The sequence below is a fragment of the Carcharhinus amblyrhynchos genome, chromosome 30 (genome assembly GCF_965287045.1).
Source record: "Carcharhinus amblyrhynchos chromosome 30, sCarAmb.v2.hapA, whole genome shotgun sequence".
Taxonomy (NCBI): Eukaryota; Metazoa; Chordata; class Chondrichthyes; order Carcharhiniformes; family Carcharhinidae; genus Carcharhinus; species Carcharhinus amblyrhynchos.
In genome coordinates, this window is record NC_137353.1 from 10695125 (window position 1) to 10722801 (window position 27677).

Here is a 27677-nt window from a genome sequence, read left to right on the forward strand (position 1 = left end):
TCCACTTTGGTAGGAATAATGGTAGGAAGGATTATTACTTACGTGGCGAAAAACTGCAGCAGGCGACGGTGCAGAGGGACCTAGAGGTCCTTGTGCATGAGTCGCAAAAACCCAGCTTGCAGGTGCAGCAGGTGGTCAGGAAGGCAAATGGGATGCTGGCCTTCATAGCGAGGGGGATTGAATATAAAAGTAGGGAGGTCTTGCTGCGGCTGTATAGGGCATTGGTGAGGCCGCAGCTGGAGTACTGTGTGCAGTTTTGGGCGCCGCACCTACGCAAAGATATTTTGGCCTTGGAGGGAGTGCAGAGGAGGTTTACTAGGCTGATACCGGAGTTGAGGGGGTTGAGCTATGAGGAGAGGCTGAATAAACTAGACTTGTACTCGTTAGAGTTTAGAAGAATGAGGGGAGATCTCATTGAGACGTATAAGATGATGAATGGGATGGATAGGATAGAGGTGGAGAGACTCTTTCCACTCAAAAAAGACAGTAGGACTAGGGGGCACAGCCTCAAGATAAAGGGGGGGCGGTTTAGAACGGAGTTGAGGAGGAACTTCTTCACTCAAAGGGTGGTGAATCTCTGGAATTCTCTGCCCGTTGAAGTGGTGGAGGCTGCCTCGCTAAATATTTTTAAGACGCGGGTTGATGGGTTTTTGATAAGAGAGGGGATTAAGGGTTATGGGGAGAGGGTGGGAAAGTGGAACTGAGCCACGACAGATCAGCCATGATCTTATTGAATGGCGGGGCAGGCTTGAAGGGCTAGATGGCCTACTCCTGCTCCTATTTCTTATGTTCTTATGTGGAAGATTGCCCAGATATGTCCTGTCCACAAAGAGTAGGACAAATCCAATCTGCCAACCACTACCCCATTAGTCTACTCTACATCATCAGTAAACTGATGAAAGAGGCTGCTGACTGCGCTATTAAACATTGCTGACTGAGAAATAACCTGCTCACTGACGCTTAGTTCGGGTTCTGCCAGGGTCTACTCCTGACTTCATTTCAGCCTTGGCCAAAACATGGACAAAAGAGCTAAACTCCAGAGGTGAGCTGAGAGTGAAGTGTATCAGAACACCACCACTTGCAAGTTATCCTCTAAACCCCACACATCCTGACTCGGAAATATATCACCATTTCTTCATTGTTGCTTGGTCAATATGCTGCAACAGTGTGTGTACCTGCACCATACGGACTGCAGTGCTTCAAGGAGGCAGCTCACCACCACCTTCTCAGGGGATGGGCTATAAATGCTGGCCGAGGAGTCACACTCACGTCCTGTGGGTGAACCAGAAGCACCTGTTGGTGTTCTTGACATCATCTCATTCTAATATTTATCAAGAGCTGGCAAAACATTGCCCCAGGGTCAAGTCACCATCTTGGGTGTGTCTTATTGGTGCAATTGGCTGCTCTATGTGCCAAATCTGAACCCTCAGTAAATCTGCATTCAAAAATCCCGGTGCAGTAGAAGACATTTTGTGTTTGTGATATCAAGCCTAATTTGTAGCTAATGCTTTGTGATCAGGGATTAGCTCTTTTTTCATTAAGTTATCTCAATACAACAGCCCTGTGAGTTTGAATGTATTTTTACTGGTTGCATGTCTGCACTCTGTGACTTTCTCTTTTTCTCATGTTAATGTAGTAAGTCCATAAAATTGGATGAATTTTTCCCTGAGTCGTATCGCATTGATTTGCCAACAGATCGCCAAGCCTTTTTTGATACCTTCAGAGGTAAAGTCTTTCTTCCTCCCAATTTTACTCCTCTTCCCCATGTTTGGAGTTGCAGGCAGGAGCTAATGTTTCACCACACCCTACATGGTATAATCCAACTATTTGTCTTACCTCTATCACAAGGTATGAATTGATATAATGTATAGTATTGTATAGTATTCTATTGCTCTCCCTTCCAACTGTGATCAACGTATGTCAAAACATAGAAACTAGAAGCAGGAGTAGGCCATTCGGCCCTTCAAGCCTGCTCTGCCATTCATCTTGATCATGGCTGATCATCAAATTCAATATCCTGATCCTGCCTTCCCTCCATATCCCTTGAGCCCCAAGAGCTATATCTAATTTCTTTATGAAATCACGTAACATTTTGGCTTCAACTACATTGGGTGGCAGTGAATTCCACACATTCACCACCCTCTGGGTGAAGGAATTTCTCCTCACCTCCATTCTAAAAGGTTTACCTCTTATCCTCAAACTATCACTATAACACATGTATATATTTGTAATATATATGTATGAAGATCAAAGAACAGTACAGCACTAGAACAGGCCCTTCGGCCCACCAAGTCTGTGCCGACACAAATACCTCTCTAATCTAATATTTTCTAGCCTCTACATGGTCCGTATCCCTCTATTTCCTGATTATTCATATATCCATCCAGATGCCTCTTGAACATTGTTATAGAATCTGTTTCCACCATTCTTCCGGCATTCACCACCCACTGTGTGGAAAAACTTGCCCCTTACATCTCTTTTAAACTTTCCCCCCTTTCCCCCTCAGGATGGAACAGTTTATCAAACACTTGGTATTCTATTAGTCTGTGATATTCACGTTCATAGTCTAACATCAGATTGTACACACTTTTCACACTGGGTCGCTGTACAGCAATCTGAAGTAGCAACTATAAGACAGAGTTGGATTTCTGTAGCACCTTGCACAACCATAGGATGTCCCAAAGTGCCTTACCGCCAATGAAAAGCTTTAGAACTGTACCACTGTTGTACTGTAGGAAATGCAGGAGCCAATTTGTGCACAGCAAGCTCCCACAAACAGCAATGTGATTATGTGCAGATAATCTGTTATTGTGATGTTGTTCAGGGCTAAATATTGACCCAAGACAACTTTTAAAAGACATTTGGATTGGTACACAGATGGGAATGGTTTAGAAGGATGTGGGTCAAACGCAGGCAAATGGGACTCATTCAGTTTAGGAAACCTGGCCAGCATGGATGAGATGGGCCGAAGAGCCTATTTCTGTGCTATATATCTCAATGACTCCATTGCTGTAATTCTACCGTCCCACCCGCTATGTAATCGGAATGGGCGAGGGGCAGGCAATGGAAATGTCCATTGGCCTCGGGTGGGACTTCCCTGTCTTAAGTCAAGCGAGGCCATAAAATCCCGCCCCGTGACTCTATAACTCCCACATTTGCCTGCATTGGGGAGAACTCCCTGCTCTCCTTCAAAGTAGTGTCATGATTTCTTATATGTCCACCTCGTCTCACCTGAACGATGGCACTGTGAGTAGTCCCAATCCCGTTTCCCCAATCCACACCCAGGCACAAGCTTCTTGCTAAAGCCAGAAGCACTGAGGCCTGCCTCGTGCTGCCAGAGAGCTCAGCACAGACCGCTCACCAGGTCTGGTCTCCATGGCTCGAGACAATTTTGGAAAAAGAATCCTTAAATTTGAATTCAGGCGTTGCTTGCCTTTCTTCCAATTAGGAGAGGAAAGTGCTGAGAATTAAGCAAAAATTGTCCTTTTTGTTGAGAGTCCTTCATCTATCCTCTGTCTCCCCGGGGGATAAATTATTTTGATGATTATGTCTTTAATGATGTAGGTGCAGGAAAATGACTCTTGTTTCCCGTTCCCTCCAATCATTTTCCGAAATCCACCTCCCGTGCATCATTATCAAACTTGAATGAATTAAATTGGAGGCTAAAATGTCTGACCTTACTGCATTGCCACTGCTCTCCCCTGTCCAACCCGCCTACTCTCTTCCCCTCCCTGCCTACCTCCCTTCCCCATTGCCGTCCCCAGCCCCCTGTCTCCTCACCACTCCCCACCTCCTCTCTGCCTCTTCATAACTTTCTGTAATGTGGAGATGGCGGCATCGGACACAGTAAGAAGTCTCACAACACATTGTTAAAGTCTCGCAGGTTTATTTGGAATCATGAGCTTTCGGAGCGCTGCTCCTGGACTCCATTCGCTTGATATAGGAGCAACGCTCCGAAAGCTCGTAATTCCAGATAAACCTGTTGGATTTCGACCTGGTGTTGTGAGACTTCGTATCTACCTTTCTGTAGGAAGTGTTGACCCAAGCTGGCAGTTATCCGTTACCCAGAATGATCACGGGGAAACAGTGTTTGCTGCTTTACATATCTCTTTTCTGTTTTCCATCCTCTGATGCAGATGGGCAAATCTGGATTTGTAAACCTGCCAATTTACAAGAGGGCCGAGGGATCTTCCTCTTGAAGTCTCAGGAAGACCTAGCATTGTTCCGTGCCAAGGTGCAAAGTGTGGAACACAACCCGGTGATCAAACCATCTCTATACAATTCCATCATTCACAGAGTGGTACAAAGGTGAACGAGCACAATCAAAGGTTTTTTTCTAAAATGGGGTCACAAATGGCTCCACCTGTAATGTGTTACAACTCAAAATCATGAGGGGCATAGATAAGGTGAATAGCCAAGGTCTTTTCCTCAGGATAGGGAGAGTCCAAAACTAGAAGGTTTAAGATGAGAGGGGAAAGATTTAAAAGGGACCCGAGGGCCAACTTTTTCACACAGAGGGTGGTGCGTGTATGGAATGAGGTGGTAGAGACGGGTACAATTACAACATTTAAAATATATTTGGACAGGTACATGGACGGGAAAGGTTTAGAGGGATGTGGGCCAAATGCAGGCAAATGGGACTAGTTCAGTTTCAGAAACCTGGCCAGCATGGATGAGTTGGGCTGAAGGGCCTGTTTCCGTGTTGTATCTCTCTGTGATTCCATTGCCGGAATTCTACCGCCCTGCCCAGAGTGGGCAAGGGGCAGTGGAAATGTCCACTGACCTCGGGCGGGATTTTCCTGTCTTGGGTTGAGCGAGGCCATAAAATCCCGTGCCACGACTCTATAATTCCCATATCTGCCTGTGCTGCATGTCAACATTTCATTGCAAAGTTCCAGATTCAGATTTATGATGCAGATGCCCTTTGTAAACATGCCCAACCTCCTTCCTTGTGAAAACATTGGGTGATAATTCTGGTTTGTGGGTTTAATAATGTCCTTAACTCCAAAATGGCATCCATGGTACTTTCCATACTCTTGATATGAAATATATCCGACGCCATATTGGTGCTGGTGCTAGCACACGCACAATGAACCACCACTGAAAAAACTGCGGAACAGGATTGTGATTTGACAACAAGAGTGCCGTTTTGGATACCAATACTCCAGCCAATGCCCTCTCTTAAGCTAGCACAGTTCAACGTGCTTTCAGTGCTATGTAAAGGGATGCCAACTACTTAGTGGTTAGCTGCTGGTTGACTTCTTCTGGCTGTACCTTTGATTTTACAAGCGTTTGGTGCTTAGTATAGTTGTTCCAAGTTTGAGAAGTTGAAAGGGAGCAGTGTGGCTGCTCGCTCCCAGTCATTCCCCTCAAGATGCTGTGTAACCACAGGCCACACAGAGTAGGATAAGCTGCTTGAAGAGGAGGAAAAGGGCCCCCAGTAGGAGGTCCCCAACATGTTCAGAGAGTAATTCTCTGAGTCGAATCTCTATGAAGATCCGTGTGAGAGATGTCTACACTTCAGTAAGGATGTCCTCACCAAAAGCCTCCAGCTTTTGCAGTCATAACTGCAACCTCAGAGCAGGATGAGGAAACATATTGCCAGAGAAGGTGACCGTGCCCATGAAGGCTCCTACCAGGCGGAAACTGGTGATATTTGCAACATCTCATAGTCTGCCATCCACTGTCATGTCTGGGACATCACTGAGACTCCAGTCAGAGAGAGCTAGCTGCATTTCATTCTCTCTTGCCAGAGGCAAACGAGTGGAGTGAACAAGTGTTTTCACTGGGAATGCAAACCTCCCCACGTTGCATTGACACATTTACTGCATGTATGTGGGTGCCCCAGATCAACTCTTCCCTATCCCGGAGCCGGGAGGGATTGAACTCTCTCAATGCCCAGCTTTGGCGTGTGGTTATGGGCAGCAATTGATGAAAGTCAGCACCAGCTAACTTAACAGTGGCCATGATGCTTTCATTCTGCAGCTGTCACCATGCTAACTTTATCTGATGTCCAACTAAAGGGTGGTTCTTGGAATGGTGAGAGCTATCTCCTGATGGATATGGCTGATCACTCAAGTGTGCGAACTATGCACAACACACGCAATGAAAGTCATGCTGCAACTCGAAACGTGATGGGGACAGAGCATTGAAAAGTTGAAAGGAAGCAGTGTGGCCGTTCAAAACAGTCACTCCCAGATCTTCCTCTTGAGATTCTGCATAACTTGGAGAATGATCAGAGGCCACACAGAGTAGGGTAAGCACAGTCTGGCACAGTCCTCAACAGAGCGGGTGTTACAATTCTGGATGGTCTGCTGTAAACACAGTAAAAAGTCTGACAACACTAGGTTTTAGTCCAACCTATTTATTTGATAATATACTCGCAAGCTTTCGGGTTAGCCCCTTCGTCAGGTGAATGGAGAGTTCTGGCCTCAGACAGAGCATATAAAGCACAGACAGTTTAGAGATTACTGATTAGAATGCGAATCCTTACACCTAACCTGCTGTTCAAGACCTGAAGTGGCTGATAATGTGAGTGGAAGGAGCACTGATCACAGTCTAAAGAGATGTGTATTGTCTCCAGACAGTACAGTAAGTGAGGTTTTGCAAACCCAGGCAAGTCACGGGGGTTACAGATAGTGCGACATGAACCCAAGATCCCTGTTGAGACCGTCCTCATGTGTGCGGAACTTGGCTGTCAGTCTCTGTTCAGCGACTCTGCGCTGTCGTGTGTTGTGAAGGCCGCCTTGGTCTGCTGTATACAGCTCATCACCACGGGACAGACCAGGACACCAGCTTAAGGGCAGGAGGAGGAGGAAAGGAGGAGAGAAGTGTACAGTTGCTCTCTACCTGAGCTGACTGTGGAGAACTCAGCTGAGTGCAATAATTGCAATGCCAATTCTCCATTCACCAACACCCCACACCTCCCTTTACTCTGTCCCTGACCATTATTCCCTGCTTGGCCTCAATGAAAACCAAATCAAATGTATAAATGAAACCGTATCCTATTGCATGCAAAAGTCAACCCTTGTCCATTCTCTTAGTTCTTGTCTATTGAGTATTCTTGTCTTCATGCTCCAATGCAGTGCCCTTCCAGTGGCTGCTGACTCTCCATGGAGGAGGTTACCGAGGACTGTGCCATCTCAACACTGCAGGTAGAATTCTGGGCAAGGAGACCGGTGGAATGGCCATGCTGGCAGGAGACGCGATGTCCCCTGAGAGAAGATGTCTGATCTGTGCTCCATGGAGCCACTCAGCTCCTCTGGGTGAAGCACTAGCGATCCTAGTGATCTGTGAGACTGTTGTGACTCCCTGGCTGGAATTTTATCACCCTGCCTGCCACGGGAATCGTAGTGGGCAAGAGGCGGACCATGGAAAGGTCTGTTGACCTCGGGATGGATTTTATGGTTTCGGGCCAAGTGAGGCCATAAAATACCACCCTCTTTGGTCTCAACTCATCTGATGAAGGAGCAGCACTCTGAAAGTTCACAATACCAAATAAACCTGTTGGACTTTAACCTGGTGTTGTGAGACTTCTTACTGTGTTTAACCCAGTCCAACACCAGCATCTCCACATCATGTATCATTGAAAGGGGGGAGAGGATAAACAAAGCAGAATATCTGGGATAGAGTAGGTGACGGGAGAGATTAGGTGACAAAAATGTCATGAAACAAAAGGCAAAGGTAGTGGCTGCAGTAAAGAAATAAAACACTTGTCCAGAGTGAGTGTGAATGATGGAATAATGAACTTTCTGAAAGCAAAACATTGCAAAACAGGATTCAGACTGATCTGTGGCGAAAATACAGAATCAACATGGAGGAGAGAGTTTATGGTCTGAAATTGTCGAATTCAATGTTGAGACTAATCGGAAAAGGAGGGACTGTCCCTCCTTGTGTTGGCCTTCGCTGGATCACTGCAGCAGGCTGGGGGCAGAAATGTCAGCGTGGGAGGAAGGCAGTGAATTAATTGAAATGGCAAGCAACTGGAAACTCAGGGTCATGCTTGCGGACTGAGCGGGGGCATTCCACAAAGCAATCACCCAGCCTGTGTTTGGTCCCCCCAAGGCAGAGGGGATTGCATTGTGAGCAGCAGATAGAGCATATTATACAGAAAGAAGTACAATTTTCCAAAGTGCATCAAACATTTGATGGTGCACAGCCTTATTGATAAAGATTGTTGGTAGGTGAGCGATAGAACATAGAACATTACAGCGCAGTACAGGCCCTTCAGCCCTCAATGTTGTGCGGACAAGTGGAACCAATCTAATGACCCTCTAACCTAAACTATTCCAATGTTATCCATATACCTATCCACTGACCATTTGAATGCCCTTAAAGTTGGCGAGTCCACAACTGCTGCAGGCAGGGCACTCCATGCCCTTACTACCCTCTGAGTAAAGAATCTACCTCTCACATCCGTCTTATAATTACCACCCCTTAATGGGGTGTTGTGATTTGAGTGGTGGTTGAGGTAACTGATATAGGTGGTAAGTTATTACTTTTGAAGATGCATTCATTGATCTTAATCACTTGTGTAAGACCATTGAAAAATCAGCACTGCATCCTCAGGACCTGACTCCTGGCACTGACCTCCGTGACTGTCTGTTTCCTCTGCCATCTGACTGTGCCAAGTGAGGAGGTCCTCCTTCCCTCCTGGTGATACAAGACGAAAGCCCATGCAGACAGTGGGGAGAATGTGGAGACTCTGCACAGATAGTGACATGAGGCTGGAATTGAACCCGGGTCCTGGGCACTGCGAGGCAGCAGTGCTAACCACTGTGCCACCATGCCGCCTTTTAAAAAAACATTCCTCTGCAACTACAACCCCCAGCATCTGGTCCAGCCATAATTCACCTCCATTTTAAGAGGTGCAGGCTTGCTTCAAGTAGTGCTCGCCACTCACAATGTTGGGCCCCTGCTGATGCAGCCGGCTGATGGCAAGCACTGGGTTGGGTACAGAGATCACTAGGTTGCTTACAGTGCAATCAGTAGGTGGGGATTAATCGTGTTATCTGTGCCCATTTTTTGGGACTAATCCAATATCCTTGTGGTCCGTCATCAAACAAGAAATAGCGAGGCACCTTGAGAAGAATTGTTTGATAGAGCAGACGCAGCACGGATTCTTTAAGGGGAAGTCGTGTTTGACAAATTTATTGGAATTCTATGAGGATGTGACTAGTGCGGTAGACAGAGGGGAACCGGTGGATGTGGTGTTTCTCGATTTTCAGAAGGCGTTTGATAAGCTGCCGCACAAAAGGTTGCTTCAGAAGGTTAGGGGGCATGGAGTTGGGAGTAAGGTGTTAGCGTGGATAGAGGATTGGCTGTCTAATAGGAGGCAGATCGTTGGTATCAATGGGTGCTATTCTGATTGGCGGTTGGTAACTAGTGGAGTGCCGCAGGGATCGGTGCTGAGGCCTCAACTATTTACCATTTATATAGATGATCTGGAGGAGGGGGCTGAGTGTAGGGTGTCGAAATTTGCTGATGACACAAAGACAAGTGGAAAAGCAAATTGTGCGGAGGGTGTGGAAAGTCTGCAGAGGGATCTAGATAGGCTGAGCGAGTGGGCGAAGACCTGGCAGATGGAGTACAAAGTTAGCAAATATGAGGTTATCCACTTTGGCAGGAATAATAGTAGGAGGGATTACTATTTAAAGGGCAAAAAGCTGCAGCATGCTACAGTGCAGAGGGACCTGGGGATCCTTGTGCATGAGTCGCAAAAACCCAGTCTGCAGGTGAGCGGGTTGGACTATGAAGAGAGGCTGAATAGACTGTACTCGTTGGAGTTTAGAAGGATGAGGGGGGATCTTATAGACAATATCAAATTGAGTGGTTGGGTTTGGGGAAGGTGCCTTTTTCACACAACTGGGCAAAGAAAGCTTGGAGGTTTTCCACCTCCCTTTTGTTTGGGAGGGTAGGGGGGGAACAGAGGGAAGGGTACAAAGGCGAATGGGATGCTGGCCTTTATAGCGAGGGGGATAGAATATAAAAGCAGGGAGGTCTTGCTGCAACTGTACAGGGCACTGGTGAGGCCGCAGCTGGAATACTGTGTGCAGTTTTGGTCGCCGCACTTGCGCAAGGATACTTTGGCCTTGGAGGGAGTGCAGAGGAGGTTCATTAGGCTGATACCAGAGATGAGCGGGTTGGACTATGAAGAGAGGCTGAATAGACTGGGTCTGTACTCATTAGAGTTTAGAAGGATGAGGGGGGATCTTATAGATAATTAAGGGAATGGATAGGGTAGAGGTAGAGAGATTCTTCCCGCTCAGAAAGGACAGCAGGACTAGAGGGCACAGCCTCAAGATAACGGGGGGGCAGTTTAGAATGGAGTTGAGGAGGAACTTCTTCACTCAAAGGGTGGTAAATCTCTGGAATTCTCTGCCCGTTGAAGTGGTGGAGGCTACCTCGCTAAATATATTTAAGACACGGGTAGAATAGGTCTTTGGTAGGCAAGGGAATTAAGTGTTATGGGGAGAAAGCGGGGAAGTGGAACTGAGCCACTTCAGATCAGCCATGATCTTATTGAAAGGTGGGGTAGGCTCAAAGGGCTAGATGGCCTACTCCTGCTCCTATTTCTTATGTTCTTATCCTCTCTGCCACAAACACTTATGAGTGGTCATATTCAACGTGGAATTGTGAAGACAAGTTCTAAGTCTTTAAGTTTACAATGGGGATTAAATGATGTCTACATGCCCTGTTCCATCGCCTGCCTTCTGATCCTGCTTCACCTGAAGGCTAAATTTGTTCCTGCACCTCCCCTGCCATCCCAACAGGGACTCAGGCTCGATTTCCGGCACTGGTCACTGTCTGTGCCGAGTTTTCGCATTCTCCCCATGTCTGCGTGGGTTATCTCCGGGTGCTCCAGTTTCCTCCCACAATCCGAAAGATGTGCTGGTTAGGGTGCATTGGTCATGCTAAATTCTCCCTCAGTGTACCCGAACAGGCACCAGAGTGTGGCAACTAGGGGATTTTCACAGCAAAGTCATTGCATTGTTAATGTAAGACTACTTGTGACACCAATAAATAAAATTTACTTTAAAATCTCAAAATGCTTTATAGCCAGTCAGTTCATTGAGGTGTACCCACTGCTGAGATGTAGGAAATAAAGTAGCCAGTTTGCAATCCCCCAGGTAGCAATCTGCTTTAATGACTGTGGTTTAGTTAGCGCCTTGCTCTGTTATTTTTATTACGAACTTACAACATTGTCAGTGCCTGGTTCAGGGAAAAGAGAGCAAAAGTGATATTATTCAAAGAATATTTCAGAGTTAAATCTTTCCCCTCATATTTTTCTTTGTGGGAGCCATACGGCTTTCCTGTGGTGAGTGATCGGAATCTCACGTTAATATGGAAGAGTCAGGAGAGGAAATATCTGGTCAGTGATGCTCCAGCCACCTCGGGTATAGGGGGGAAGGCTTGATGACCCAAGCTGATCTTTCCCTCAGCACCGATGTGTCCCTCCCTCAAGCTGCGGCTTATTTGGTGGTGCTGTTGCTTCTGAGTCACAAAATTCCAGATTCAATATCCAGGACGTGGAGTTGCCAGCATTGGACTGGGGTGGGCGCAGTAAGAAGTCTCACAACACCCAGTTAAAGTTCCAACAGGTTTATTTGGAGTCTCAAGCTCCTTCATCAGATGAGTGAAGACTGATGAACTCACTTGATAAGGAGCTTGAGACTCCAAATAAACCTGTCGGGACTTTAGCCTGGTGTTGTGAGACTTCTTACTGTGCCCACCCCCAGTCCAGGGATTGTTGAATCAAGACTGACACTCCAGTGTGGTACTCAGGGAGTGCTGCACTGTTGGAGATGCTGTCTCTCTCTCTCTCTGTCGGGTGAGATCTTAACCTGAAGCCCCAGCAAACAACTTGGTTGGATGTACAAAGTCCCATGGCATTATTGTGAAGAAGAGCAGGCAAGTTAATCCCTGACCAGTATTTACCCCTCACCACAAAATCCAGATTATCTGGTCATTATCAAATTGTTGGTTTGTGGGAGCTTGCTGTGTACAAATTGGTTATTGTGTTTCCTACATTAAAACTCCAAAAATATATAATTGGCTCAATTTGAGATGTCAGTAATCGTGAAAAGGACTATATAAGTGCAAGTTGTTTTTCTGTTTACATCATGCGTACTGGCCAGCACGATGGCAGAATGGTTAGCACTGCTGCCTCACAGCTCCAGGGACCTGGGTTCGATTCTGGCCTCGGGTCACTGTCTGTGTAGAGTTTGCACATTCTCCCTGTGTCTGTGTGTGTTTCCTCCAGCACTCCAGTTCCCTCCCACAGTCCAAACATGTGCGGGTTAGGTTGTTTGACCATGCAAAATTGACCCACATGTCAGGGCATTAGCAGGGTAAATATGCGGAGTTAAGGGAATAGGTAGGATTGTGGTCATTGCAGACTCGATGGGTTGAATGACCTCCTTCTGCACTTGTAGGGATTCTATGGTCAGACCAACTAACTGCACACCACCTCACCTACTGACTGACATGGTTCTCAATGTTAACCCTGGAAACGCAGTCGCAGTCAGTTTGAGTAAGGCACCAGATAAGTGGAAGGTAGAATGGTGACACCTCCTCCGACCACTAACTCCTAACCTCAACGCCAACACAGTCTTTGTAGATTGACTTGTGTTTCTTGGCTCCATGGTGATGCAGGAGGACAGCACTCTGCTCCTGTGCCGCCACCTCCCCCCCACAAAAAATCAGGATCCTTCAAAGAGGCTTTAAATAGAGGGAGCACAGTGGTTTGCACTGCTACCTCATAACGCCAGGCACCCAAGTTCGATTCCGGCCTTGGGTCACTGACTGTATGGAGTCTGCATGTTCTCCTCATGTCTGCATGGGTTTCTTCCAGGTCCTCTAGTTTCTTCCCGAAGTCCGAAACAAGTGCTGGTTATGGTGCTTTGGCTGTGCTAAATTCTCCCTCGGTGTACCCGAACAGGCGCCGGAGTGTAACTTCATTGCAGTGTTAATGTAAGCCTTACTTATGGGCAGCACGGTAGCACAGTGATTAGCACTGCCACTTCACAGCTCCAGGGCCCTGGGTTCGATTCCCAGCTCGGGTCACTGTCTGTGTGGAACTTACACATTCTCTTCGTGTCTGCGTGGGTTTCCTCTGGGTGCTCTGGTTTCCTCCCATAGTCCAAAGATGTGTGGGTTAGGTTGATTGGCCATGCTAAGAAGTTGCCCCTTAGTGTCCTGAGATGTGTAGGTTAGTGGAATACTGGGTTTAATATGTAGGGATCTGGGGGTAGGGCCTGGATGGGATTGTGTTTGGTGCAGACTCGACGGGCCGAAGGGCCTCTTTCTGCACTGTAGGGTTCTATGAACATTACTTGTGATATGAATAAATAAACTTTAACCTTTAAGACTTAAATTTATTTCCGATTCGATGCACTGAGAATTAAACATCTGTCTTTAGAATTGCACGAACAAACACTTGCCTTTTATCCCAACAGATATGTTGTCAGGCCTTTACTCTTGGAAGGGAGAAAGTTTGATGTCCGTTCCTATTTCTTGATCGCCTGCACCAAGCCTTTTATGGCCTTCTTTCACCATGGTTACGCCAGGTCAACCTGCAACATATATGATCCACGCTCTGATGATCTGACAAGTCACCTGACCAACCAGGTATGTTGAATATGAGGAGAATGAACAAAGAACACAGAACAAAGAGCAATACAGCACAGGAACAGGCCCTTTGGCCCTCCAAGCCTGCACTGATCATGTGTTCCTAACTAGACCATCTGTTTATATCCCTCTATTCTGCTCATGTGGCTATCTAGATAAATCTTAAATTATCCTAGTGTGTCTGCCTCAAATATCTTGCTTCGCAGTGCATTCCAGGCCCCCACCACCCTCTGTGTAAAATAGGTCCCCCGCATATTTGTATTGAACCTTGCCCCTCCACCCTTACCTTGAACCTGTGTGCGTTTGTCATTTCTGACCCGGGAAAAGGCTTCCATCTGCTCGCCCTAACTATGCCCTTCATCATTTTATAAACTTCTATTAGGTCGCCCCTCAACCTCTGTTTTTCCAGGGAGAACAACCCTAGTTTGCTCTCACCTCATGGCTAAGACATTCCATACCAGGCAACATCCTGGTAAACCTTTTCTGTACTCTCTCCAAAGCCTTCACGTCCTTCTGGTAGTGTGGCGACCAGGACTGGATGCAGTATTCCAAATGTCACCTAACTAACGTTCTATATAACTGTTACATCATATGCCAACTTTTGTACTCTATGTCTCATCCAATAAAGGCAAGTGTATCATATCCCTTCTTTTTGGTGTTGGCCTCTTCCCTCTCCTCCTCCTTTCCTGGAACAAAAAGAAAGTTTTCGTTGTCGCACCGTATTATTTAAAATAAAAAGGTACCTGAAAAGGCAGAATTTTATTTCGTTCTTATTTTTGGCCGAAAAAGGATGATCTGAGGTTGTGGCCTGATTGTCAGAGTTCAGGTACCTGAATCGTATCAGGGCTGGAAAATTGAAATAATGAGGATAAGTTTCACAAACTTGATTTGTAGCCCCCTAAACTTAGGAGGTTCTGTGAAGAGTAGTCTAATTGCTAAAAAAAAGAGACACTGGGGGGGAATTTTCCCATCTTGGGCAGTTGGGAGTGTGGGGGGGGTACACGGACCATGCAAAGGTCTGTTGGGCTCAGACGGGATTTTCCGGTTTTGGGATGAGGGGGACCAGAAAATCCCATCCATCCTGTCAAAGCTTTTCATTTTGCCCTCATCAAGACTTTGGCAATAATGGAGCAATGACTGCATTGGCACCATTGCTGTGCCATTCCCTCATTGCTAACACTGATTTTCTCCAAGTAAAAATTGTCCCTATACCTTGAGCAAAGTTTGTAGACATAAATGCAATCTTTTGTCTTGGATATAACATGAAAGGATCTAACATTAAATCTGTTCTTTAAAATCTCCACGATCATCCTCAACACCGGTGCCCCACAAGGCTGTGTTCTCAGCCCCCTATCATACTCCTTATGTGTCCAAATTCCTCACCAACTCAATTTTCAAGTTTGCTGAATATACCACCATAGTGGGTCGGATCTCTAACAGTGACGAGACAGAGTACAGGAATGAGGTAGAGAATCTGGTGAACTGGTGCGGCAACAATAATCTCTCCCTCAATGTCAACAAAATGAAGGAGATTGTCACTGATTTCAGGAAGTATAAAGGAGAACGTCCCCCTGTCTACATCAAAGGGGACGAAGTAGAAATGATCGAAAGCTTAAGGTTTTTAGGTGTCCAGATCAGCAACAAGCTGTCCTAGTTCCCCCATGCCGACACTATAGTTAAGAAAGTCCACCAACGCCTCTACCTTCTCTGAAGACAAAGGAAATTTAGCATGTCAGCTATGATTCTCAACAACGTTTACAGATGCACCATAGAAAGCATCCTTTCTGGTTGTATCACAGCTTGTTTGCCCAAGACCTTAAGAAACTACAAAAGGTCATGAATGTAGCCCAATCCATCACGCAAACCAGCCTCCCATCCACTGACTCTGTCTACACTTCCTGCTGCATTGGCAAAACAACCAGCATACTTAGGGACCCCACGCATCCCGGACATTCTCTCTTCTACCTTCTTCCATCAGGAAAAAGATCACGTACCAACCAACTCAAGAACAGCTTCTTCCCTGCTGCCATCAGACTTCTGAATGGACTGACCTTGCATTCAGCTGATCTTTCTTTACATCCTAGCGATGACTGTAATACTACATTCTGCACTCCCTCCTTTCCTTCTGTATGAATGGTATGCTTTGTATAGCATGCAAGAAACAATACTTTTTCCTGTATACTAATACATACAACAATAATAAATCAAATCAAAACTAATCAACTCTGTCTAGCCAAATACTTTGGAAGCCAGCTTCCTGAACACTGTTGCTGTGGTATTTGAGGTCAAGGTGGTGGAATTAACTGGTTTGTGTTTCATTAGTGGCCATACACACTGCAAAGCAACACTCTGAGGACTGAGCCATCACCACTTTCCCAGTAGGTTTTTATCTTGGCTTCAACGTTGGCTCAATCATGTTATCAGCATTGGTGTGTAGGCCTACTAAATTGAAAGGGTATGTGTTGCCGTAATAATAATTTGAGTACTAATGTGGGTGTGCCTTGGGTGCCTACAAGAGGAGGGAGTGCAGAAACGTGATGCTAGAGGTCTACCGGCAAGCTCTGCCCAGTAAGTCGGCCAAGCAAAGGATTCGGCTATCATTACCAAAGACACAATCCAACCGCTGGGCCAGATTGAGACCAGAGTGGACTCCCTATTTATCAGCCCAGTGAACTTTGTTTTAAAATGTATTTATTCATTAGTCAGAAGTAAGGCTGACATTAACACTGCAATGAAGTTACTGTGAAATTCCCCTAGTCGCCATAGTCCGGCGCCTGTTCGGGTCAATGCACCTAACCAGCACATCTTTCACACTGTGGGAGGAAACCAGAGCACCCGGAGGAAACCCATGCAGACATGAGGAAAATGTGCAAACTCCACACAGTCACCCAAGCCAGGAATTGAACCCAAGTCCCTGGTGCTGTGAAGCAGCAGTGCTAACCACTGTGCTGCCATGCCACCCAACTGCAGGCCAGATTAATTCCACGGCACAAATTAGACTGAGTGTAGGCCTTCGCGTTGCTAAGCTGGTTTGCTTTGCATGCATTTGATGTTCTCAAAATGGACAATTCTGGGTGGGACTATCCCTTGACCTTAGTACCACATCTCCCGATGCCGGGATCCATGTTCAAGGTGGGCAGTAGTTTTGAACATCCCTGACCCCTGTGCAGATTGGGCACCGCTGGGCTACTGTGTGTTGACCTTCCATTTTTCTGGTTCCCTTGTGAGATCTGTGTTTATGTTTCACATCCACTGGAGGTCCTGTGAATATTTTGGGCTCTTTATATTTAAAGCGCCTCTTACACGTGCACGAGTCACCGAAGCAAGATGTGACCTCACCTCCCCTCTTACAGGACAGAGTTTTATTCCATTAATTGCAACTTTGCGCTTTCTTATCTACAGTTCATGCAGAGGAAGAACCCCCTGTATCGTGGAATGAAGGAGGAAACAATCTGGTCGATGGAACAATTGAATACCTATATCAATAGGAGGTACATGAAAGAAAGGCATCTCCCAAAGGACTGGGTCTTCACTGTTTTTGCGGTAAGTTTAACTTTCACATAGGTTTCATTAATGGGACTCAGTCCTGTCCCAGCAGAGGGGTTAGCAATTAGGCTTACTGATTAGAGATGGCACTTGTTGCCATTGTAACAAGTTGAATAGCAAAGGGTGGGATTTTTCTGGCCCTTCCTGCCAGTGGGATCTTCCTATCCACCAGTAGGCAATACCCATACTCAGCCTAAAGCAGACTGCCCGGTGTGGGATGGGCAAGCCATACAAATGCCATCGGCCTCAAAAGGACCGGAAAACTTCATCGGTGGCCAACAGCAAGCCATCTTCTCCTCTGGAAAACATATGGTAAATAACAACAATTACAAAAGGGGATATTTTGCAAATTGACGTTAGTGAAATGTGCGCACAGATGAATATTTAAAAAGGCCATTCATCCCATCAAGGCTGTTCTGTAATGGAACAAAACCAAAGAATCCTGCAATAGAACTATAGAATCGCTGCAGTGCAGAAAGAAGCCATCCATCCATTCCATCAACTCTGTACCGGCTCCCCGCAGAAGGATTCTACCCAGATCCACCCCACTGCCCTCTCCCTGTGCATTTACCATAGCTAAATAGCCTAACCGACACATCTTGAGATGTTTATGGACAATTTAGCATGGCCAATCCACCTAATCTGCACAGCTTTGGACTGTGGGAGGAAACCGGAACACCTGAGGAAACCTATACAGGGAGAACATGTAAACGCCACGTGATGTGGAGATGCAGGCATTGGACTGGGTAGGCACAGTAAGTAGTCTCACAACATCAAGTTAAGGTCCAACAGATTTACTTGGTAGCACGTGGTTCTCTGAAAACACTCATCATTCACCTGATGAAGGAACAGTGCTCTGAAAGCTTGTGCTACCAAATAAACCTGTTGGACTTTAACCTGGTGTTGTGAGATTATTTACAGTACAAACTCCACGCAGACAGTAATCCAAGGCTAGAATTGAAACCAGGTCCTTTGTGCTGTGAGGTAGCAGTGCTAACCATTGTGCCGCTCTAACTTAACCCTAATGTTACAAAGTCTTAATCTGAAACCTTCCAGCTGTTCACGCCGGTAGGGATCTGGTTATGCCAATGTACCCCAGCCACCGGTTTCCTGGAAGGATGGGGTGGAGTCAATGGGAATCCCACCACTGGTCAACGGCACACTGTCTCCCACCATGAGAAACACTCTGTGGGGAGGCCAATTAACAGATTTTTTTTAAGCCTTGTTTGTAGTACAAAGGGTTAATGAATGGGATGTGCCAATGTATGATGCAGGTGATAATGTACCACTGACACCAGTCAGTCATGTGTTGGACTCCCGATAGAAAGACTGGACTCATACCTAGGAGCCAAGTGCCTACACTGTAACCTATTTAGATGCAGTACCGATAAACTGGGGATAGGGCCTGGGTGAGATTGTTGTTGATGCAGATTTGATGGGCTGAATGGCCTCCTTCTGCACTGCAGGATTGTATGATCCGATAAAATTTCAAAACAAGCAAAATCAGAAACCTCCAGTTTCTGTTCATGAGATATCCCCTCCTCTGGGCACTCTAACAATTTTGTCTCACGTGCATTTCTTTGTATTAAACTATGGAGAGGAGCAGTTGGAATGTTCCATTAATAATTTCCTGCTGGAGGACACCCAGCAACTCAGGCAGCACCTGTGGAGGAAAAGAAACAGGAGTTTTGGGGAAATGACCTTTTATCAGAAGTGGCACACTGATTAATGAACCTGATGGAGAATTTTAATGTTTTCTTGCAGAAGAGAATGCAAGAGATCATGACAATATGCTTCAATACTGCCAAGGGCAAACTGGATTCTAAGCTGGGCTACTTCGACCTTATAGGCTGCGACTTCATTGTGGATCAAAATTTCAAGGTAATTGTAGTTTTTGTTCTTTCCTGTTATGGATGTTTAATTATCAGTGTATGAATGTAGGAAGATTAGTTAACTTGGAGGTTCACAAAACATCTGTCAAAACTACTTCATAAAGTGACTTGCCTAATGAAAGTGGGCGGCGTGACGGCACAGTGGGTAACACTGCTGCCTCAGGTACCCAAGTTCAATTCTGGCCTTGGGCCACTGACTGTGTGGAGTTTGCACATTCTCCCCGTGTCTGCGTGCGTGTTCTCTGGTTTCCTCCCACGCTCCAAAAAATGTGCAGGTTAGGTTGATTGGCCATGATAAATTGACCCATACTGCCCAAAGATGTGTAGGTTTGGGGGATTAACAGAGTAAATATGTGGGTTATGAGGTAAACCTGGGTGTGTGTTGGTGCAGACTCAATGGGCTGAGTGGCCTCCTTCTGCACTGTAGGGGTTCTATGATGATGATTCTATGATAGTGAATATTATAGTGACGTAATAGGCATTACCAAGTATTTATTCCACAGTGTGTTAAGGAGAAGGGAAATCTTGGGGCTCAATCCTTTGAATGACAAATTGTAAATAATGTTCTGGCTCTCCTTGGGTCAGAGGCTAAGTTTAAACCTAACTCCAGTGACTTCAGTATCACAATCTGAGCTGGCGTCTTGGTGCTGCACTGAGGGAGCTCTGTACTGTTGAAGGTGCCATCTCTTGTCTCACATGTTAGACAGAAGCCTCTCAGGTGGATGTGAAAGATGATGTGGTGTTCGACTCAAAGAAAAGCAAGAAAGCTCTCCATGGTGCTTAGATCAACATTTATCCGTCAATCAACACCTAAAAACATAGGGGGTGGGATTCTCCAGCCTCCCTGTGGCACCATTCTCGTGGCAGGAGGCAGCACGCCATTGCCCAGCAGTGGGATTTTCTGGTTCCACTGCTGTCAATGAGATTTCCCATTGACCCCACCTCACATCACCAACCTGAACAGCCGGAAAGTTCCAGCCAGGATTTTGAAAAACCTGTCTCATAATAAAACATAATGACACCTAGCCTTGTAAGGACGTCTTAGGGCAGGTAGAAAGGGTCAAGAGCTTCAAAATTTTAGGTGTCCAGATCACCAACAAACTGTCCTGGTTCCCCCATGTCGACACTATAGTTAAGAAAGCCCACCAATGCCTCTACTTTCTCAGAAGACTAAAGAAATTTGGCATGTCAGCTACGGCTCTCACCAACTTTTACAGTTGCACAATAGAAAGCGTTCTTTCTGGTTGTATCACAGCTTGGTATAGCTCCTACTCTGTCCAAGACTGCAAGGAACTACAAAAGGTCGTGAATGTAGCCCAATCCATCACACAAACCAGCCTCTCATCCATTGACTCTGTTTACACTTCCCACTGCCTCAGCAAAGCAGCCAGCATAATTAAGGACCCCTCGTACCCCGGACATTCTCTCTTCCACCTTCTTTGCGAAAAAGATACAAAAGTCTGAGGTCATGGACCAACCGACTCAAGATCAGCTTCTTTCCTGCTGCTGTCAGACTTTTGAATGGGGTCACTTTGCATTAAGTTGATCTTTCTCTGCACCCTAGCTATGACTGTAACACTACATTCTGCACTCTTTGCGTTTCCTTCTCTATGAACAGTGTGCTTTTTCTATCTAGCGTGCAAGAAACAATAGTTTTCACTGTATGTTAATACATGTGACAATAATAAATCAAAAGGCACTTGGCCAAAGAGGTAGGTTTTGAGGAGTGTCTTCAATGAAGAATGCAAGGTAACAGGCTGGAGACGTTTAGGGAGGGAATTGTAGAGCTAATGGCCTGGACAGTAACATAGTTAGATGCCACTGAATGATGTGATTAATTCAGTTCTCAATTCAGGTCAATGTGGGCCAAAGGCGCCACACTCTCAACCCGCAAATTAGATAGAGTCTTCCCAAATTAATTTCACAAAGTGTCACTGCAGCCAGAAAATAGAGAAAACTTTAAAGTTTGTTTATTAGTGTCACAAGTAGGCTTACATTAACACTGCAATGAAGTTACTGTGAAAATCCCCTAGTCAGCGCCCTGTTCGGATACACAGAGGGAGAATTTAGCATGGCCAATGCACCTAACCGTCTTTCAGACTGTGAGAGGAAACCGGAGGAAACCCAGACAGATACGGAGGGAACGTGCGGACTCTACACAGACAGTGACCAAGCCGGGAATCAAACCCAGATCCCTGGCACTGTGAGGCAACAGTGCTAACCACTGCACCGCCGTGTAGCCCACACAGTAAAAACTTTGATTCCACTGCTGGATTTCAAGCAAAGCTTCTGAGGTCTAGTAATAGCACCAAGAGGATGGCAACAGTGCCATCTGAAGCATTTTGATCAGGATGGACGGTGGACTCTTCGATTAACATTTGTGTGTTTGATCTGATTGCAGGTCTGGCTGTTGGAGATGAACGCCAACCCCTCTTTACATAGACACTGTTCAGCTCTCAAAGACCTCATCCCTCAATTAGTGTATGAAGCCCTTGGTAAGATGGTCATTTCATTCTGGTTGTTAGAGAAGAAGAATTACAGACAAAGCTGATGGCTTTCCAGCGATGAAATGTATATTTCATGAATGAACAAACTGGAATTCATTCAACAATTTTCTCTTTCTCTCTGTTCATAGATGTGGTAATTGAGATATTCAGAAAATGTAATAAAGGAGCGTACATCTTACCACTTCAATCAGTGAAGGAATTTGTCCTAATATACAATGATTGTCGGCCGGAACAGGTCCTGAGGCCAATTCGAATTGGAACAACATCTTCACCAATTGGTAAGCCACCTTCCCAACTCTGTCAACGCACTTTGAGACGTCCGGTGAAAAAGCCCTTGAGAAGACCATCAGCAATTAGATCACTAACGGATGACGTGGCTGTGGAAATAAAACCCCTACAGAAAGCTGTTTCGATGCTAACGCATGGCCAGCTCCCAGTCATCGCCCGGATACAGAGCTTGTACTGCACAGAGCCTAAAGCTAAAACCAACCCCTTCTCTTCCTCTTTGGATGGATGGACCCAATTGCAAGCCAACCAACTGCAAGTTTCCAAACCGCTGATGATGACTACGGCGTTCATGTCTGGACTCAACAAGAGGTTTGCTGCAACTCCTCAAAAGAGCAAGAGTTTGGAAAGTAGTCTAGTCTCCAAGTGACGCACCACAAGTATAACTTGCAAAGAAGTGCCTGGAATGAAGTGAAGGGAACATTACAGCAGAGTGATCTCCAGCCTTTCCGTAAAGGAAACAAGTCAATCCTCCTGAGGCAAGTGGAGAGCCAAGCTGGCAGATTCCATGGTTGGCTGCAAGATGAGGAAATTGTTCATCTCAGTGATCGTAACGTAGTCGCGAATTGACAAAGAGAAAGATTTGATTGCATTCTGTCTGTTCGTTCATTTTGTCAAATTAAAATCTGTCCCAGTCATGTAGTCTTCTGCTCATTCTCATATCACCACAGAACTACTTTTTTTTACATCAACGGCAATGAATCTCAGTCGCAAAGAAAACCTGAATTATTACACACGATTTTAGCATTCTCAGTTTATTTCTTAAAAAGTTAATAATTTTCTAGAATAACTAACACTGTTATATTATGCAGTCAGTAATGTTGATTGGAGCATAGAATCGCAAAGATACACTGATAGATGGAGTGAGTGACCAAAACTGTGGCAGATGGAGTTCGGTGTGGAGCAGTGTTATTATCTCTTCTAAAACTGTATTCCAGGGGATTCACAAATCTGCAATCTCACCCCTAATTACTGGCACATTCCTAACCCTTTTAAAGACTGTTAGCTTCATTAAGCTAGAACTGTCCTTTGTTTTTTTTCAAACTTTATCTCCCAGCTGTACTAAGCAATAAATTACTCCCAAGGCTTCTTCTGAGTCCTAATCCTGTGCAGCATAGGACCATCAACCTTCCACCACTTTCCCAGTTCCCCTGGACTCCTCTAAGCAAGTTTTCAGGAGCCTGTTGCCCTACTGCAGAACACTCTCCCCAACACATAGACCAATTGAAAACAGAGCACCTCCTTAAGCTCCACCCCATCTCCACCCCATCTACATGCTTTTAAACTAATTTAAGTCTAGCTCCCAAAACAAAACATCTCTGGACTTTGTTGCAAATAGTGAAGACATCACATCTCCAGTTGTCCAGCTCAGTAAGTTCATCATCTGTTTATGGTTCTTACCTTTCTAATTCTTCATCCCTTAAGTCAACATGGCCCCAGCCTATTAGATAACAAGTTGCATTTGTCTTATTCTCTACAGGTGAACTTTAGTTCTTCCTGGAACTAAGCATTACCTCTAGAATATTAACATAAACCATGAACTAGATATTCATCACAGTACCACACCACAGGAAGGATATTCTGAAGGCACTTGCCTGAATGATACCGGGGCCAAAAGGTTAAATAAACTGCATTGATTAAACTTGTATTTCCTTGTGCATTGAAGATTGAGGGGGGGTCATATAATTGAGGTGTTTAAAATCTTTAAAATTAGTTAATAGGATAGATAGAAACACATTTTTAGGAAGTTAGCTCAATGCAAGTCACACCTATTTGGGGAATCTTTGACTCAAACGACAATATTGTAGTCGATTTATCTGCCTTCCATTTTAAAGTGTAGTCTAACCCCTCCAATAAAATAAAAGCAGTGGTTGATGGGTTTAGACTTGAGCTCAAGGCATTGGATTTGAAGATTCATTAAAACAATTGAAATAAGGGCAGCACGATGGCACAGTGGTTAGCACTGCTGCCTCAGAATAGCAGGGACCTGGGTTCTATTCCTGGCTTGGGTCACTGTCTGTGCGAAATCTGCATATTTTCTCTGTGTGGGTTTCCTCTGGGTGCTCTGATGTCCTCCCACAGACCAAAAGACATGCTGGTTAGGTGCATTGACCCAAACAGGTGCCAGAGCGTGGTGCCTGGGGGAATTTCATCGTAACTTAATCACAGTGTTAATGTAAGACTTACTTGTAACTAATAAATAAACTTTACAATTGGAGCAGTGACATTGTGAATCACTGAACCCTTATGGTTATGGGCAGTTTTCAGTTCAAACTTCTGACTATGGACTTCTTGGTAACAATTTATTTAACTTCCTTTCCCTACCCTTCACTTCTGTAATCGCTTGCTTTTTCTCCTTATTGTTACATTTTTAAACCAGTATTCCATTCATGCTCACTTCTGTAAAATTGAAAGGTTTGATTAAATTCCATTGCTTTCATCGTCTCCCCATTCCAACATAAAAAGGACAGACTGGCATTTATGAAGGACTGTGTTTGCTGCCAACACCATTCTTACACATAGAACATAGAACATAGAACACTACAGCGCAGAACAGGCCCTTCGGCTCACGATGTTGCGCTGACCAGTTACAAAACAATGACCCACTAACCTAAACCAATCCCTTTTCGTCCATAAACCTATCCACGGATCTCTTAAACGCCCCCAAACTAGGTGCATTTACAACTGCAGCAGGCAGGGCATTCCAATCCCTCACCACCCTGTGGGTAAAGAACCTACCCCTGACATCAGTCCTATAACTACCCCCCCTTAATTTAAAGCCATGCCCCCTCGTGCTAGATTTCTCCATCAGAGGAAAAAGGCTATCACTATCCACCCTATCTAAACCTCTAATCCTCTTATATGTTTCAATAAGATCCCCTCTTAGCCGCCTTCTTTCCAGCGAAAACAACCCCAAATCCCTCAGCCTCTCCTCATAGGACCTCCCCTCCATACCAGGCAACATCCTGGTAAACCTCCTCTGCACCCTCTCCAAAGCCTCCACATCCTTCCTGTAATGTGGGGACCAAAACTGCACACAGTACTCCAAGTGCGGCCGCACCAGAGTTGTGTACAGTTGCAACATAACGTTGCGACTCCTAAATTCAATCCCCCTACCAATAAACGCCAAGATGCCGTATGCCTTCTTAACAACCTTATCTACTTGATTCCCAACTTTCAGGGATCTATGTACACATACACCTAGATCCCTCTGCTCATCCACACTATTCAAAGTCCTCCCGTTAGCCCTATACTCAACACATCTGTTATTCCTACCAAAGTGAATTACCTCACACTTCTCCGCATTAAACTCCATCCGCCACCTCTCGGCCCAGCTCTGCAACCTGTCTAAGTCTTCCTGCAAACTATGACACCCTTCCTCACTATCTACCACACCTCCGACTTTGGTGTCATCAGCAAATTTACTAATCCACCCAACTATACCCTCATCCAGATCATTAATAAAAATTACAAACAGCAGTGGCCCCAAAACAGATCCCTGAGGCACACCACTCGTAACCGAACTCCATGATGAATATTTACCATCAACCACCACCCTCTGTCTCCTATCCGCTAGCCAATTCCTGATCCAATTCCCTAGATCACCCCCAATCCCATACATCTGCATTTTCTGCAGAAGCCTACCATGGTGAACATTATCAAACGCCTTACTAAAATCCATATACACCACGTCCACTGCCTTACCCCCATCCACCTCTTTGGTCACTTTCTCAAAAAACTCAATAAGGTTAGTAAGGCACGACCTACCCGCCACAAAACCATGCTGACTATCTCCAATCAATTCATTACTCTCCAAATAACTATAAATCCTATCCCTAATAATTTTTTCTAAAACCTTGCCCACAACAGAAGTGAGACTCACCGGTCTATAATTCCCGGGGAAGTCTCTGTTCCCCTTCTTAAACAATGGGACAACATTCGCTAACCTCCAATCTTCCGGTACTATACCAGAGGCCAACGATGACGTGAAGATCAGAGCCAGAGGCTCTGCAATCACTTCTCTTGCCTCCCAGAGAATCCTGGGGTAAATCCCATCCAGACCAGGGGACTTATCTATTTTCAGACCCTCCAGAATATCCAGCACATCCTCCTTATCAACTGTAACACTGTCAATTCTACTCCCCTGCAACCCAGCGTCCTCCTCAGCTATATCCATGTCCCCCTGCGTGAACACCAAAGAGAAATATTGGTTCAATGCCTCTCCAATCTCCTCCGGTTCCACACATAACTTCCCTCTGCTGTCTATAACTGGCCCTAATCTTGCCCTAACCAACCTTCTGTTCTTGACATACCTATAGAACACCTTAGGATTCTCCTTAACCCTATCAGCCAAAGTCTTCTCATGTCCTCTTTTAGCCCTTCTTAGCTCACTCTTCAACTCCCTCCTAGCCAATCTAAAGTTTTCTAGTGCACTACCCGAGCCCACACGTCTCATCCGAACATAAGCCTCCTTTTTCCTTTTAACCAACGAAACTACTTTTTTGGTGCACCACGGTTCCCTAGCCCTACCAATTCCTCCTTGCCTGACAGGGACATACCTATCACGGACTCGCAGTAGCTGCTCCTTGAAAAAACTCCACATTTCGGACGTTCCCAGTCCCTGTAATCTCCTAGTCCAACCTATGCTTCCTAATTCTCTCCTAATAGCCTCATAATTACCCTTCCCCCGGCTAAAACCACTGGCCCGAGGTTCATGCCTATCCCTTTCCATCACTAAGGTGAACGTAACCGAATCGTGGTCACTATCACCAAAATGCACACCAACTTCCAAGTCTAGCACCTGGTCTGGCTCATTTCCCAGCACCAAATCCAATATAGCCTCACCTCTAGTTGGCCTATCTACATACTGAGTCAAAAAACCTTCCTGCACGCTTTGTACAAAAACTGACCCCTCTAACGAGTTACAGCTATAACAATTCCAATCAATATTAGTAAAGTTAAAATCCCCCATAACAATTACCCTATTACTTTCACTCCTAACCAGGATCGTCTCTGCAATCCTTTCCTCAACCTCTCTAGAACTTTTAGGAGGTCTATAAAAGACTCCCAACAGGGTGACCTCTCCACTCCTATTTCTAATCTCCGCCCATACTACCTCAACAGACAAGTCCTCATCAAACTTCCTCTCTGACACTGTGATACAGTCCCTGACCAATAATGCTACCCCTCCCCCGCTTCTACCTCCTTCTCTACTCCGACTAAAACATTTGAAGCCCGGGACCTGCAGCAACCATTCCTGCCCCTGCTCTATCCATGTCTCTGAAATGGCCACAACATCGAAGTCCCAGGTACTGATCCACGCTGCAAGTTCATCCACTTTATTGCGAATACTCCTCGCATTAAAGTATACGCATTTCAAACCCTGCTCCACCCCACCCCTGCGATGCTGTGCATTGCAGTCCCCATGTATGCCCCCCTCACTTTCAACCCCTCTACTCAGGATCCCACCCCCCCTCCGAATCAGTTTAAATCTCCCTGCATAGCCTTAGCAAATTTACCCCCCAGGATATTGGTCCCCCTCTGATTCAGGTGTAGACCATCCCTCTTATAGAGGTCCCACCTTCCCCAGAATGAGCCCCAATTGCTCAAGTACCTGAACCCCTCCCTCCTGCACCAACCCCTCAGCCACGAGTTCAAACTTTCCCTCTCTCTATTCCTCTCTAAACTATCCCGTGGCACAGGCAAGAGTCCGGAGATAACCACTCTATCAGACTTGGCCTTTAGTTTCCACCCCAACTCCATAAACCTCTGCTTAATATCCCCTTCCCTTAACCTCCCTATGTCATGTGTCCCCACA

The 27677-nt window shown here is 45.6% G+C and overlaps 1 protein-coding gene across 1 annotated transcript in view; it reads left to right on the top strand.

The window, feature by feature from the left end:
- LOC145360019 (protein polyglycylase TTLL10-like) overlaps positions 1-22229 on the top strand; it is a 49162-nt gene extending 26933 nt beyond the window's left edge. The window contains exons 5-11 of the mRNA XM_080214919.1: positions 1637-1725; positions 4137-4308; positions 13458-13629; positions 17032-17172; positions 18940-19056; positions 21469-21562; positions 21703-22229. Of these exons, the coding sequence (XP_080071045.1) occupies positions 1637-1725; positions 4137-4308; positions 13458-13629; positions 17032-17172; positions 18940-19056; positions 21469-21562; positions 21703-22229 (1312 nt within the window). The remainder of the gene's footprint in view (positions 1-1636; positions 1726-4136; positions 4309-13457; positions 13630-17031; positions 17173-18939; positions 19057-21468; positions 21563-21702) is intronic.
- Positions 22230-27677: the final 5448 nt, after the last annotated feature.